Source organism: Heptranchias perlo, chromosome 6, assembly GCF_035084215.1.
Source record: "Heptranchias perlo isolate sHepPer1 chromosome 6, sHepPer1.hap1, whole genome shotgun sequence".
In the NCBI taxonomy this organism is placed as follows: domain Eukaryota; kingdom Metazoa; phylum Chordata; class Chondrichthyes; order Hexanchiformes; family Hexanchidae; genus Heptranchias; species Heptranchias perlo.
The window spans coordinates 12,300,870-12,314,136 of record NC_090330.1 but is presented as its reverse complement, the minus strand read 5'-3'; the positions used below and the strand labels follow the sequence as shown (position 1 = coordinate 12,314,136).

The 13,267-nt window shown below is 44.9% G+C and overlaps 1 protein-coding gene across 2 annotated transcripts in view; it reads right to left on the bottom strand.

The window, feature by feature from the left end:
- slc9a7 (solute carrier family 9 member 7) overlaps positions 1–13,267 on the bottom strand; it is a 117,735-nt gene that overhangs the window by 47,565 nt on the left and 56,903 nt on the right. For both annotated transcript variants that reach the window (XM_067985768.1, XM_067985769.1), the window contains exons 6-11: positions 12,482–12,587; positions 11,707–11,848; positions 9,204–9,309; positions 2,751–2,839; positions 904–1,017; positions 64–175 (exon numbers count right to left, since the gene is read on the bottom strand). In XM_067985768.1, the coding sequence (XP_067841869.1) occupies positions 64–175; positions 904–1,017; positions 2,751–2,839; positions 9,204–9,309; positions 11,707–11,848; positions 12,482–12,587 (669 nt within the window). The remainder of the gene's footprint in view (positions 1–63; positions 176–903; positions 1,018–2,750; positions 2,840–9,203; positions 9,310–11,706; positions 11,849–12,481; positions 12,588–13,267) is intronic.

The following is a 13,267-nucleotide window of genomic DNA, read 5'->3' as shown; positions in this document are numbered from 1 at the left end:
TTACTTTTGCACTGTATTCACTGCTGATTCGTAAGCAATCATGGCTCAGTGCCGAATCTGTACCTGCAATCATCATCATGTGTTGGAAATTCCAGCCGATCTTGTGCTTTCTGCCCAAGTTCAGGAAAAAAGACAGTGGGTAAATATTGGCCGCTCTCCCGAGCAGGACAGCGATCTGGTCAAAAACAGCTGTTAAGGAACTTGCACCGCTTGTAATGGCAGAAATCATAGTGCAATGAGGCACCCAACTAAATCACCTCTACCACATTACAATTATTCAGCAAATTAAAAAATGAAACAGAGGAAAGAGAGAGAGACAGTGATTAAAGAGAAAGCCTGTGAGTACATTGCTTGATTTGTCTAGGTATTTGCCTTCCACTGACAATGAGCGGGTAGAAAGTCTAGCTCAGGAGGTACACAACCCAGTGAGACCAGAAGTGGGAACCAACAGGGTGACATGCCAGAGCCACTATACAGCGACAGCGGGTCACCCTGGACTGTGAGCACAACTCCGAGGGAGCAGTTAGTATAGACCTGGCCATTGACTCTTCTCCTTACCTGCATCGGGTGCCATGGTGCAAGAAGAGCCAAGAGAGTTTTTTTTCTGAAATTGATAACCTAATAATTAAGTTACATTCTCTGACCCTGCCTCTTTCAAATGCAAACATTTCTCCGATTTCGCTAGCACACTGTTAATTAGAGAAAAACTTCTGTATTTCGTTAAAAAGAAATTTCACCCAAAAATATATTGAAAGTAAAATACCTATTTAATTTTTTTAAAATTCAGTTAGTTTTTGCTTCATTAAATTTATTTAAATTAAATTTCATTTAAATTTGCTTCGTTATTTGTACTATCCATGATCATGCTCTACAAAAATTGCAGGAGTTCACAGTGAAGGATACAAAAGCCCCCAGAATGAAGATGGGGCTGAAGATGTGATTCTGAAATGTGAAAAGCGCCAAACCCATGTAGGAAAATATGAAGTTTTCGGCCAAGAAATTCAGAACTTCGAACAACTGCAAAAGAAGATGATGACATTAATGTTCATGGTAAGGTGTCTCAGTTTGTGAATTGAGAAATGCACAGCGCTGCAAAAGGCCTCAAATGTTCACCTTGCAACCCAAAGTAAAAGACAAAACAATAAACATAAGGGCATTGCCCAACCTGGAGGAAGATAAGTCTCCCCAGGCAGTGTAGCACTGGCAGAGATGTGGGATCAGGCGTTGTACTTCGCCCTTTCTAGTGGAGAATTATACATTGCTGGAGTGGTGGGTAGTACATTGAACGCATGAGGTTTCATTTTAAATAAACTCCTTGTGTGCGCACGCACGCACACAAAGATAATAGGAATACAGTTGATTATGGGTGGTGAAAGATGGCAAAGAATCTCCCTCTTCTCCACCCTCTCCTTTCCTGAAAGCACGGGCTCACGCTGGGGTGCAGTTCCACAACTACATTTTAAATACATATATAAATATAATAGTCATTGTAGGAGGAGATATCCATCAGGAAACAAGACCCAAAGGTCTTGTATGAATGCCTTCTACATAGTGTCTGCCATAGCTCAGTGGGTAGCATTCTCGCCTCAGAGGTTGTTGGTTCAAGCCCCACTCCAGGGACTTGTGCACAAGATCTACGCTGACACTCCAGTGCAGTACTGAGGGAGCGCTACATTGTTGGAGGTGCCGTCTTATGGATGGGACATCAAACAGAGGTCCCCTCTGCCCTCTCAGGTGGACGTAAAAGGTCCCATGGCACTCTTTCAAAGAAGAGCAGGGGAGTTCTCACTGCTGTCCTGGCCAACATTTATCTCTCAACCAACACCTAAAAACAGATGATCTGGTCATTATCACATTGCTGTTTGTGGGATCTTGCTGTATGCAAATTGGCTGCCACGTTTCCCCACATTACAACAGTGACTACACTTCAAAAGTACTTCATTGGCTGTAAAGCGCTTCGAGACATCTTGAGGTCATGAAAGGCACTATATGAATGCAAATCTTTCTATCTTTCAAAACACATGGATGACCTCTTCACCGGCCCAAGGCCTTCTACGAAACTTCTGCAGGGCATTAGGTCATATTGTGAAGTTATTTTTGAAGTTGGGGTTGGGGTTGGGGTTGGGGGGGGGGGGGGGGTGGAAAGACTGCACTCGTTAACTGCCAATGGTGCAGTGATACCCAACAATATCCTAGCGGTAAATTCAGGTGTATAGTCAGCAGACTGGATAGGAAATTTGGTGTGGGATGAGAAGGGGGAGAAAAATATGGATTTCTTTCTTGCATCTGAGAAGAAACAAAAAACACCCCTGAAGAACATCTATTTGTTTGGAAATCCACCCCTCCCAATTTCTCTCCAACTTTCTACCCTCCCGTCCTCTCGAAGAGGTTTTGATTTCCTCATTGGAATGCGTTCCATGGGTGGCTATAACTTTCCATTATTCATGTCCAGAGTTGGCAGGCTGTCCGACTCTAGAGGACATTGCAGCCAATCCTCATCCGATCGTCACTCAGCATCCGCATCCAACAGAGGTCACAAGGTAGCAATTATGGGTTGGAATTCTGGCCAACTGTGCCTTCCCTAATCTCGGGGCATTAAAGGCCAATGGCCCCCACTGCCACCTCACTGTGACTACCTAACTCAGTGCAGACTGGGGGATCAAACCAGGAATTTTTCTAACTGGTCTAATAGCAAACAAATGTGACGAGCACAGTCAAATTGAGGAATGACACCTGCGCAGCCCCCATACCTGTTTTGTTCGGTCTCTTGACTCTGCCGACAGGTTGTTGTAAGTATAATGAGCCTGCGTGATTCCACAGAAGAGAACTGCAACCACACCTGCACATAAAATATCAAGGTTAGTTAACGGGCCTTTCATTCTAGAAATCTCACCCAACAAAATAAAAACCATTTCACACAGGAGGTTAACAGATGTGAGATGTCTATACAAGACAGTTGTTCTGAATAATCAATACAATTCTCATTCCCCCTCCCAATCTGTCATTTGCACTTACTCTTTAGATCTCTGTCTGTACCATCTAAGCCAAGACTGATGGCCTATGAGAGGGTTGCACCTTACTGCAACAAGTATTAAAAGATGTGAAAAATGGCTTGAGGCAACTCTTAAGTTCGGTGCAGTACTGAGAGAGTGCTGTGCTGTCCGTTGTGCCATCTTTTGGATGAGACGTTAAATCGAGGCCCCGTCTGCCCTCTCAGGTGGACGTAAAAGATCCCACGTCACTATTTCGAAGAAGAGCAGAGGAGTACTTCCCGGTGTTCTGGCCAATATTTATCCCTCAACCAACATCACTAAAACAGAGTATCTTGTAATAAATTGGATAGCCAGGTGGTGGAAGGATAGAATTCTAGAGCCTGGTCTTTAGTTGCTTCCAAGCCTTTATTCACAGAGATCCACATTATATCCACAACATACCCTAGATCAGCTCTCTTATAAATGGATGCCAGAGTATTGATAATTGATACGTACCACCTGAATACAATTTACACTAATTGATATAAATCACATGGATACAATTAACATATCTGGTCATTCTCACATTGCTGTTTGTGGGACCTTGCTGTGCGCAAATTGGCTCCTGCGTTTCCTACATTACAACAGTGACTACACTTCAAAAGTACTTCATTGGCTGTAAAGCGCTTTGGGACGTCCTGAGGTCGTGAAAGACGCTATATAAATGCAAGTTTTTCCTCTCTCTCTCTCCAATTTTCCCTGAGTGAAATTTTGTTTTCTTATTTAAGACATTAAAATGGTAATTAAAATACATCCAGAATATTACTTCAAATTATCGCTCAAAGAAAAAGTTTCTCTTCGATTCCAACCAGAGTCAGATTGGACCCTGACTCTGGCTTTACACAACTCGATGGTAGAATTCTTGTAAATTAGAACCACATTTATTTTACAACAGACTCATTATGTCTGTGCCAGCTATTTGCTAGAGCAATCCAAACCTAATCCCACTGCCCTGCTCTCTCCCCGGAGCTCCATTTCTTCCTATGCTTCAAATATTTATCCAATTTTCCCTTAAAAGATGCAATGGTCTCGGCATTGACCACCCATTATGGCAAAGCATTCCAATATCAGTGGAGCAGTTTCAGGAAATAGGGCTATGGGTAAAGAGCAGGGGAGTGGGACTAATCGGATAGCACAGGTACAATAGGCTGAATGGCCTCCTTCTATGCTGTATGATTCTATGAAATTGGCTTTCCCTCCTCACTCAAACAATTGTAAACAATTTTACAACACCAAGTTATAGTCCAGCAATTTTATTTTAAATTCACAAGCTTTCGGAGGCTACCTCCTTCCTCAGGTGAACGATGTGGAAACATCGTTCCACATCGTTCACCTGAGGAAGGAGGAAGCCTCCGAAAGCTTGTGAATTTAAAATAAAATTGCTGGACTATAACTTGGTGTTGTAAAATTGTTTACAATTGTCAACCCCAGTCCATCACCGGCATCTCCACACTCAAACAATGGCAGGAATGTAAAAAGTAACATTTCATTGATGGAAAAGAACCAGTATTTTCCTAAAATGTAGTTTTTTTGCATTAAAATACATAAATCTGAGACAGTTCCTGTAAAAGGAAACAGAATATATTTTCCAGTAACTAAAGTAATGCATTTTAAAATTAAGACACTAACGTGTGTTTTAAAAGATGCACAATCCACTTCCAGTGAGTTACTCACCAGTCAGGAGTCTGAGAAGATGATGAGGTACTGAGACTCAGTGATTTTTTTAAAATCTCCCTCCCTCTAAGTTTTTTTTTATAAAGTGAACTTCTCTGCATTGTTACCGGCTGGCAACTCTTTCTCCCTCAGTGCCTGTTCTGAGCTTCTAGTCGGCGGGAATGGCTGAGGCAGAAGACAGTCAGGCACAGGGAGGCAAGGATAGGAAATGCAGCTCTGGATCATTGAGGCGCACAGGTGGGAACCGCCAATTCAAAGTTTAGCTGGGAGTCTTGGTATTTGGCACACTAAGTCTGTGAACTGTTAGGCCTCAGGGCCGTGGTGACGTTCACCTCCAGGATTTTCCTAAAATGTAATTTTTTTTGCATTAGACCGCGGCTTCAGGACTTCCTGCAGAATCTCGCACAGGTGATCGATTGCTTCTTTTGTGGAGCGCAGTCTCCATACGCCTGCTCCTCCAACAGGTCCCGTTACGACTTTTGCTCCCTTTGCATTCTCAGTGGGGTGGGGGAAATAATAGTGAGTGCACTGCAGTGTCCTGTCATGGTGCCTCGCTTGTTGGGCCTCCAGTCCCTGCAGCTCTTCTTCCTCCTTAACAAAGCAGAAAGTAGAAATGCCGACAGGAAAGGCCACTTCAACTCGTTTGTCCGTCTTCGTGCATCGAGCGAGGTCGGGGGGGGGGGGGGGGGTACAGAGACTCATGGGACTCTGGTCAGGAAAACTAGATACCAGAAAGAAATAATTCCCCCAAAATCCGGGGAAAGAAATCGCTACAGAACTCCAGAGCTGCAAAGTTTGGAGAGACTCTTCCCAGCCTGAGTTAAAGAGTACGCTGGTGTCAGGTGACCTCAGGACTGCTGCGCCTGGATTTCACAGCGTAACTCTACAGCCAATGAGAAACCAGCGTAAATCCAGGAAATATGGGCGAGCGACTCCATTCAATGGGGGCAGAGCCATGTTAATGAACAGATTCATCCATTGCTAATGAGAGGGTTCGCGGAAGAGGTGCACAAGGTCGAGGAAACTCTGGTGTAGCGTTCGAATGGGCTTAAATCACAAGCACAAATTACGCTCAAAATCACCAACTCCACCCCGTTTTGCTGCGGATAATGTAAGTAGTGGATTTTTTTATACCCATAAAAGAGAAGCCTAAGCAGGTTACAGATGAGCTACCTCTGGAGTCAGATACAGCAATTGACAGAATAATAAATCACTGTCTTCTCATTTAATAGTTGGCCAAACTCTTGCCTGGTTGTTAAACAGATTCACTCAGGATTGCAGAGAGTGAAGCAACACTTATATTAAAGTATTCCACACAATCCATCAAATCACCTTTCCTTGCGATTATGGTCAAATAACAAAAACCCTGTCTTTTTTGAAAAGAAAAGCCCAAAATTTCACCCGCTTGCAAGATTACAGCATCCCCTTTGAACTGAGTTTTATCCCATGGATTACTCCCTGTTACCTACTCACAAAGGGGCAATCTGTGCTTGAATCAGTCCGCATGTAAACTTCAAACAGACAGAAAATCTTTAGATGCTGACCAATCTTGCAAACTAATTCACCGGTGCAAATTTAGGGACAGAAACACATAGGCCCTCACTGCCTCGTCCACGGGCTCTCGTGCATACCACAGGTTTCATAAGAACATAAGAATAGGAGCAGGAGTAGGCCAATCGGCCCCTCGAGCCTGCTCCGCCATTCAATAAGATCATGGCTGATCTGATCCTAACCTCAAATCTAAATTCATGTCCAATTTCCTGCCCGCTCCCCGTAACCCCGAATTCCCTTTACTTCTAGGAAACTGTCTATAAATTTTCAGCGTTACTTTTTGAAGATTAAAGTTGGTAGAGTTTGCAGCGCTGTCACAACCACCATAGTTAAGGCGAAGTGTCAAGCTGAGAAGTGTTTCCCACTCTGGGTAAAGCAATGCTCTTTACTGCTTTTCTTTTAAAGTGTATGAATTCTTGTGGCCGTCAAATTGATGGATGTTCCTCCTCAGGAATGGTATTTAGTGTCTGCATTCTCAGATTAGGTATAGCACGGGAAGCTACAGAGTAAAGCTCCCTCTACTTAGCCCCAATGTTGCGTTTTAACCTTAACCCACTGAACAGCATCCCCTATTGCAGCAGCGCGACATTTTCCACACTTTACACACCAGCCATCCTTATGGCGGCTCTGAATGAGATGGATGGACAATTTAGTGCCAAGTTATAGGAGCATGAGTAGGCCATTCAGCCCCTCGAGCCTGTTCCGCCATTCAATTAGATCATGGCTGATCTGGATCTTAAGACCAAGGTGGATAAATGGAATCAATACCCTTACCTAATAAAAAAAAATCTATCAATCTCAGTTTTTAAATTTTTAATTGACCTAGTCCCAACAGCTTTTTGGGAAGGGAATTCCAGATTTCCATTACCTTTTGTGTGAAGAAGTGCTTCACTCCTGACCGTCCTAGCTCTAATTTTAAGGTTATGCCCCCTTTTTCTGGACTCCCCCACCAGAGGAAGTAGTTTCTCTCCATCTACTCTATCAAATCCTTTAATCATCTTAAACCCTTACCTTCTATACTCAAGGGAATACAAGCCCAGTCAATGCAAACTGATCTCACTTTATAGGCAGTTTTGTGTTGTGGAGCTATGTCACCTGGGAATAAGGTCGAGATTGCCCGGATTCATTTCTTGTAGGGCTCATACAGCCAGAAAAGGGTGACTTTGACTCCATCAGACTGGGCTAGATCCCACATAGCAGCATACTATGGCAAAGCTACACCCAGCCTCAAAACAATGCATCTTTATGAGAATTCGAAAGTGGTTATAGTCATCTCCTGCCTATGGTAAGATGGGACCAGAGTTGTTATAAGTCCTCTCATTTTTAATGGTGGTTTCTTGCCCCCCCCACCCCGTGCCTCTTCTAAGATCAAATCATAGCAAAGAAGTGACAACATCACTTGAATTCTGTTTGAATGGAGTGATTTGTGAAACCGGCTTGGAGGCTGCACTGAACCAGACTGCCTGAGGGAGCTGAATTGACATCAGTAGTTGCAGTGACTAACCTGGGGGTGCTCCACAGATCTCACCTTCACGACCCTGCACGTTAATTCAGCTCCCTTACACCGCCAGGCACAACGCCTCCAAGTCAGTTGCCCCCAATGATGTCATCAGCAGCCGCTGTTTAAAGAGATTGAACAGACCACAAACAGATGATCAAAGTGATCAGTATCTCCGGTCAAAGGTTTTCATGTTGAATAAGGTACTGATGGGGACACTCTGCCCCTTAAAATTCATTGTCACCTTTGTCTGGGTTAATCCAGCTCCACACTGTGCATGCATCGGAGGATTGGGGGATGGGGGAAAAAGAGAAAATGAGAAAGAATTTCCCCTGGAAATTGTAAACATGTTCTTTGTTCTCACATTTACAATTTTGCTGCAAATCATTAACAGAGAAAATCTTCCCTCGCAATCTGGTTCGTCAGAGAAAATTTGATACTGGCCTTAAAACGTTTCTGTACATTTTAGGTGTTCTGTAAGCAGTGTGTGTGTACAGAAGTGCACTGCAGGTGGAAAACTCACGTATGGGTCACATCTGGGCAAAGCTCAAGACAGAAACACAGCTGTGCAGTGACCATAGATCTATTTATGCCTGAAAACTCCAAATCCTCTTGCAGACTTACCTAATCCAGTGGCCGGTCTACTGCCATATAAAGGCTCAATTTTCCCCAACATCTCAGAGTGAGAACCAGTGGGACCCCCTCGACTTTCTCCCCTTTTCACTCATACCGAGGTACAGTTCTATCTGTTCCTTCAGCCCCCTGATGCCTAGCCTAATTAGTTATTTTGCTTGTGTGTGCCTGGACCGTGAACATTAGTTGGCTATCTGACTCTGTGAGGCATCGAGGTTGAATCCAGTCGTGTCTTCACCCAACATCCACATGTATGTGATCATCGCAATCAGGAACGGGAACCCTGAATGATTTTTTAAAAATTATTAATTCCCTCCCCCTCCTTCCTAACCCAGGGACATTGCTGCAGATTCTAAGAACATAAGAAATAGGAGCAGGAGTAGGCCAATCGGCCCCTCGAGCCTGCTCCGCCATTCAATAAGATCATGGCTGATCTGATCCTAACCTCAAATCTAAATTCATGTCCAATTTCCTGCCCGCTCCCCGTAACCCCTAATTCCCACAACTGCTGCTCTGGTTGCTATCAGCTGACAGAGTACAGATTCAGAACTGAACTTAAGGACCCCCTGGTCAGTATGTCTCAAAACAAATCACATAGCTCATTTACCTAATGGTGAACCCCCCCACCCCCCCCCCGCCCCGCCATGGAATCAATAATGGACTGAGATTCCATTTCAGACACCATTTGGAACACTTACATTCGTTGTGTTTCCGAATAAAAATATCCACCACCACAGTAATGGGTCAAGCTTGTAACGTCCTTCCAAACAAAAAACGTTAATCTGTCCTTACTCTCTACCTAGGTTACAACTTACCAGTGAAGCCACATGCTTCTGCCAGGAGGAATGTGCTCCACGACATCAAGAAAAACAGAGCCGTCTCCAGGAGAGGAAAGCAGTGCAGCTTGGTGAATTTGGTGACGTGGAAAGACAGTTAAGGCAATTAGTTTACGATCAGAGCTCACACCTTACAGAAGCCCACTAAACAAAGTGAAACTAGCCTTTCTGGAGAAAGTACAGGCCTCATTGTCTACTGGGGGCCAGCCAATCCCTCGTATCGTTGCTCATTGAGTCGTTTGGGATCGAGAGCACAAGCTGTTTAGCTGATAAGATGGAACTGTGTTTTACATGGTCTATCCTTTTAAGGCTGCTACGTAAATGCTGCCTGTGGGGTATAGTTCCAAAAAGGCAAGTCCTGAGGTCAAATAGAGGCTAACTGGTGTTGCTGGGGGAAGCTTATCCCTACATTGTAAATTCTCTCGTGGGAAGAGTTATCAATGGTGAGCAGAAATCAACAAAATTTCTTTCTCTTTTCTCATATTAAAAGAAATTGGTTCCATTTTGATTGCTTGCTGTTTTATGAATACATCTGAACCAATCACACAGTTTGAATGTGTGACACTTTTCAAGTGTGACAGATGTGCTGGATGCCAGACTTTTATTATGTGTATAGATATAATGCACCGCGGACTGGTGGAATTCAATTCTACATATTTATGACCTTGTGAATTGACAACTTTGCAGAGACATAGCACAGCTGTGCACGCTGTCATTTTGCTTCCCCTTGCCCCCTCCAAACCCTCATCTTCTTTCTTTCCCTTGACTCGTGCAGGGTTATAGTTCTGCAGGCACCAACAGCCTATCAGTGGCTATTCTTCCTCTGTAATCTCAGAGGGTGGGTGCTGACTGGTTATTCAGCCACGGAGGTGGAGGAGACATCACAGCTGAACCCGTGAACATCCTTTCCAAAATCCACACACACCAATTTCCCATCAGGGCGTCAACGGTATTGAACGATTGCCAACGTTTACCTTCCTCATGGCGGGGACATGTGTTACATTATACTCTGGTCAGATTGTGTGATCCTAATAATATTTGCTCTTGGAAGGTGGGCGATGCTGGCAAGGCTACATTTATTGCCCATCCCTCGTTGTCCTGAGAAAGTGGCGGTGGTGGGCCTTCTTCTTTAAGCGATTGTTTAGTGGCTTGCGCTAGTGACTTACCATGTAGTTAACCACGTAGTGTGGCACAGACTGGGTAGGGGTGGCAGCTGGCATTAGTGAACCAGTTGGGTTTTTACCAGCCCACAAATTACCACATTTATTGAACTCAATTTCATACCTTGCCTTGGTGGGATTTGAACTTATGCCCAACAGTGTAACCACCGTGCAACTGGGTAATACAGTTCGTGTAGGAACTGGATTAAAAACAGGCAACATCTCAACTGCTGGTGCACAGTAAGACTGCCTCTCTATTGTGAATCCATTAATATCTTCACTCCCGCAGGTATATTAATAAAACTGCACAAGTGCAAGCCACTTCAATTTTCCAAGATATCCACTTCTATAAACATGTCTCAGTGGAGCAGGGCTTCATCAATACAAGAAATAAATCTGCGATATCGTGCCGACTGGGACTCATATTTCTCAGCTGCTGCGTGCTTGCTTATAGTGAAATACCAGCCAGGATGGCATGTACAGTCCAACAGGTTCCCAGTCATTGGCTTTGTGCCCATCTATAATGTAATGTTTACCAGCAGGTTCTCGGTTGTTGGCTGCACGCCCAATGCAGAGTTTTTAAACTGAGAATATTCTTCCAGTGAAACACGTTATAGACGTCAGCCTCGGCTCAGTTGGCCGCACTCTCACCTCACTCCAGACACTAGACCCCATTATCTATGCTGACACTTTAGTGGTAAGCACTCTTGCCTCTGAGTTAGGTCATAGGTTCAATACCCACTCCAGGATTTCAGCACAAAACCTAGGCTGACACTCCAGTGCCGTACTGAAGGAATGCTGCTCTGTTGGAGATGCTGTCTCAACCGAGGCCCCCTCTGCCCTCACTTTGCTGTGCGCAAATTGGCTGCCGCATTTCCTGCATGACAACAGTGACTACACTTCAAAAGTACTTAATTTGCTGTAAAGCGTTTTAGGACGTCCTGAGGTCGTGAAAGGTGCTATATAAATGCAAGTCTTTCTTTATTCTCTCGGGTGGCTGTAAAAAATCCCGTGGCGCTATTCGAAGAGCAGGGGAGTCCTCCTGGTGTCCTGGCTTCTCAAAAAAACACCACCAAAAAACGATCACCTGGTTATCAATCTTATTGCTGTTTGTGGGACCTTGCTTTGCATAAATCGGCTTCATGTTTCCCTACATTACAACAGCGACTGCACTTCAAAAATATTCAATTGGCTGTAAAGCGCTTTGGGGTGACCTGAGGATAGGAAAGGTGCTATATAAATGCAAGTCTTTCTTTCTTCACTCCTTTATCAAAAACTCCCACAAATACCATATCCTACTTTTATCATATTAAAAAGGATATCAGAGCAGTCAGCACTCCAGTCACTGCCCCCATGGCAAAAGATCCACTGAATATTCCAAGAAAAACTCCCACACACTTGAAGAAAGCAGCTGCGTCGAACGTGTGGCTGTTCTCACCTGCCGGCTGGTAAGCAACAATGGACCTGGGTAAAAAAAGAAAGAAATTATATTTTTATAAAGAAAAGGTTCCCATTCTATACCACCAGCTGACACACAAGTCAAACACAGGCCCACACTTACAGTTATACTTGCTGCACGCTCCTCAAAGTGAGAAGAGTATTTACTATTCAAAACAGTTTTTCCCACCCTCCCCTATCCTGAAGTCACAGACTCATGAGTTGTGGTTCCACGGGGGCACCGGCACTCCGCCAGCGATACGCCGTTACCACGGGGGCACCGGCACTCCGCCAGCGATACGCCGTTACCACGGGGGCACCGGCACTCCGCCAGCGATACGCCGTTACCACGGGGGCACCGGCACTCCGCCAGCGATACGCCGTTACCACGGGGGCACCGGCACTCCGCCAGCGATACGCCGTTACCACGGGGGCACCGGCACTCCGCCAGCGATTCGCCGTTACCACGGGGGCACCGGCACTCCGCCAGCGATACGCCGTTACCACGGGGGCACCGGCACTCCGCCAGCGATACACCGTTACCACGGGGGTACCGGCACTCCGCCAGTAACGCAAGTGGCAATTCCCCCGGTGTGAGTCAACACAGAGATCGCTAAAGAACAATTTCTTTTTTAAATTTGGAACAAAATTTCCACTTACGACGACAGCACGATGGCGACGGCATCATTCAACACACTCTCTCCAAACAGCAGTGCATAAAGATCAACGTCTACTTGAAGCTCATTGAATATGGCGAGAACCGTCACTGCAAAAACAGAAAACAAAGGGTCTGTAAAACTTTCATTTCAGGTCATGAAAAACGCTCAAGATTTTGAAAGTTAAACAAAACAGGGGAAAAAAGTGCAATATGGTTTCAGAGAGCAACTTTAGAGGGATATTTTCCTCATCCATGCTTTTGTTACCTCCAGACTCGACCATTCCAATGCTCTCCTGGCCAGCCTGCCATCTTCCACCCTCCATAAACTTCAACTCATCCAAAACTCTGTTTCCCATATCCGAACTTGCATCAAGTCCCGTTCACCCATCACCCCTGAGCTCACTGAACTACATTGGCTCCCGGTCCAGAAATGCCTCAAATTTAAAATTCTCATCGTTGTGTTCAAATCCCTACATGACCTCGTCCCTCCCTATCTCCTCCAGCCCGATAACCCTCCAAGAACTCCACGTTCCTCTAATTCTGGCCTCTTGTGTTTCCCCAATTTCCTTTACCCTTCCACTGGCAGATGTGCCTTCAGCTGTCTAGGCCCTAAGCTCTGGAATTCCTTCCCTAAACCTCTCTGCCTCTCTACCTCGCTCTCCTCCTTAAAAGCTGCCTCTCTGACCAAACTTTTGGTCACCTGTCCTAATATCTCCATATGTGGCTCGGTGTCAAATTTTGTCTGATAACACTCCTGTGAATTGCCATGGAACGTTTTACTACATTAA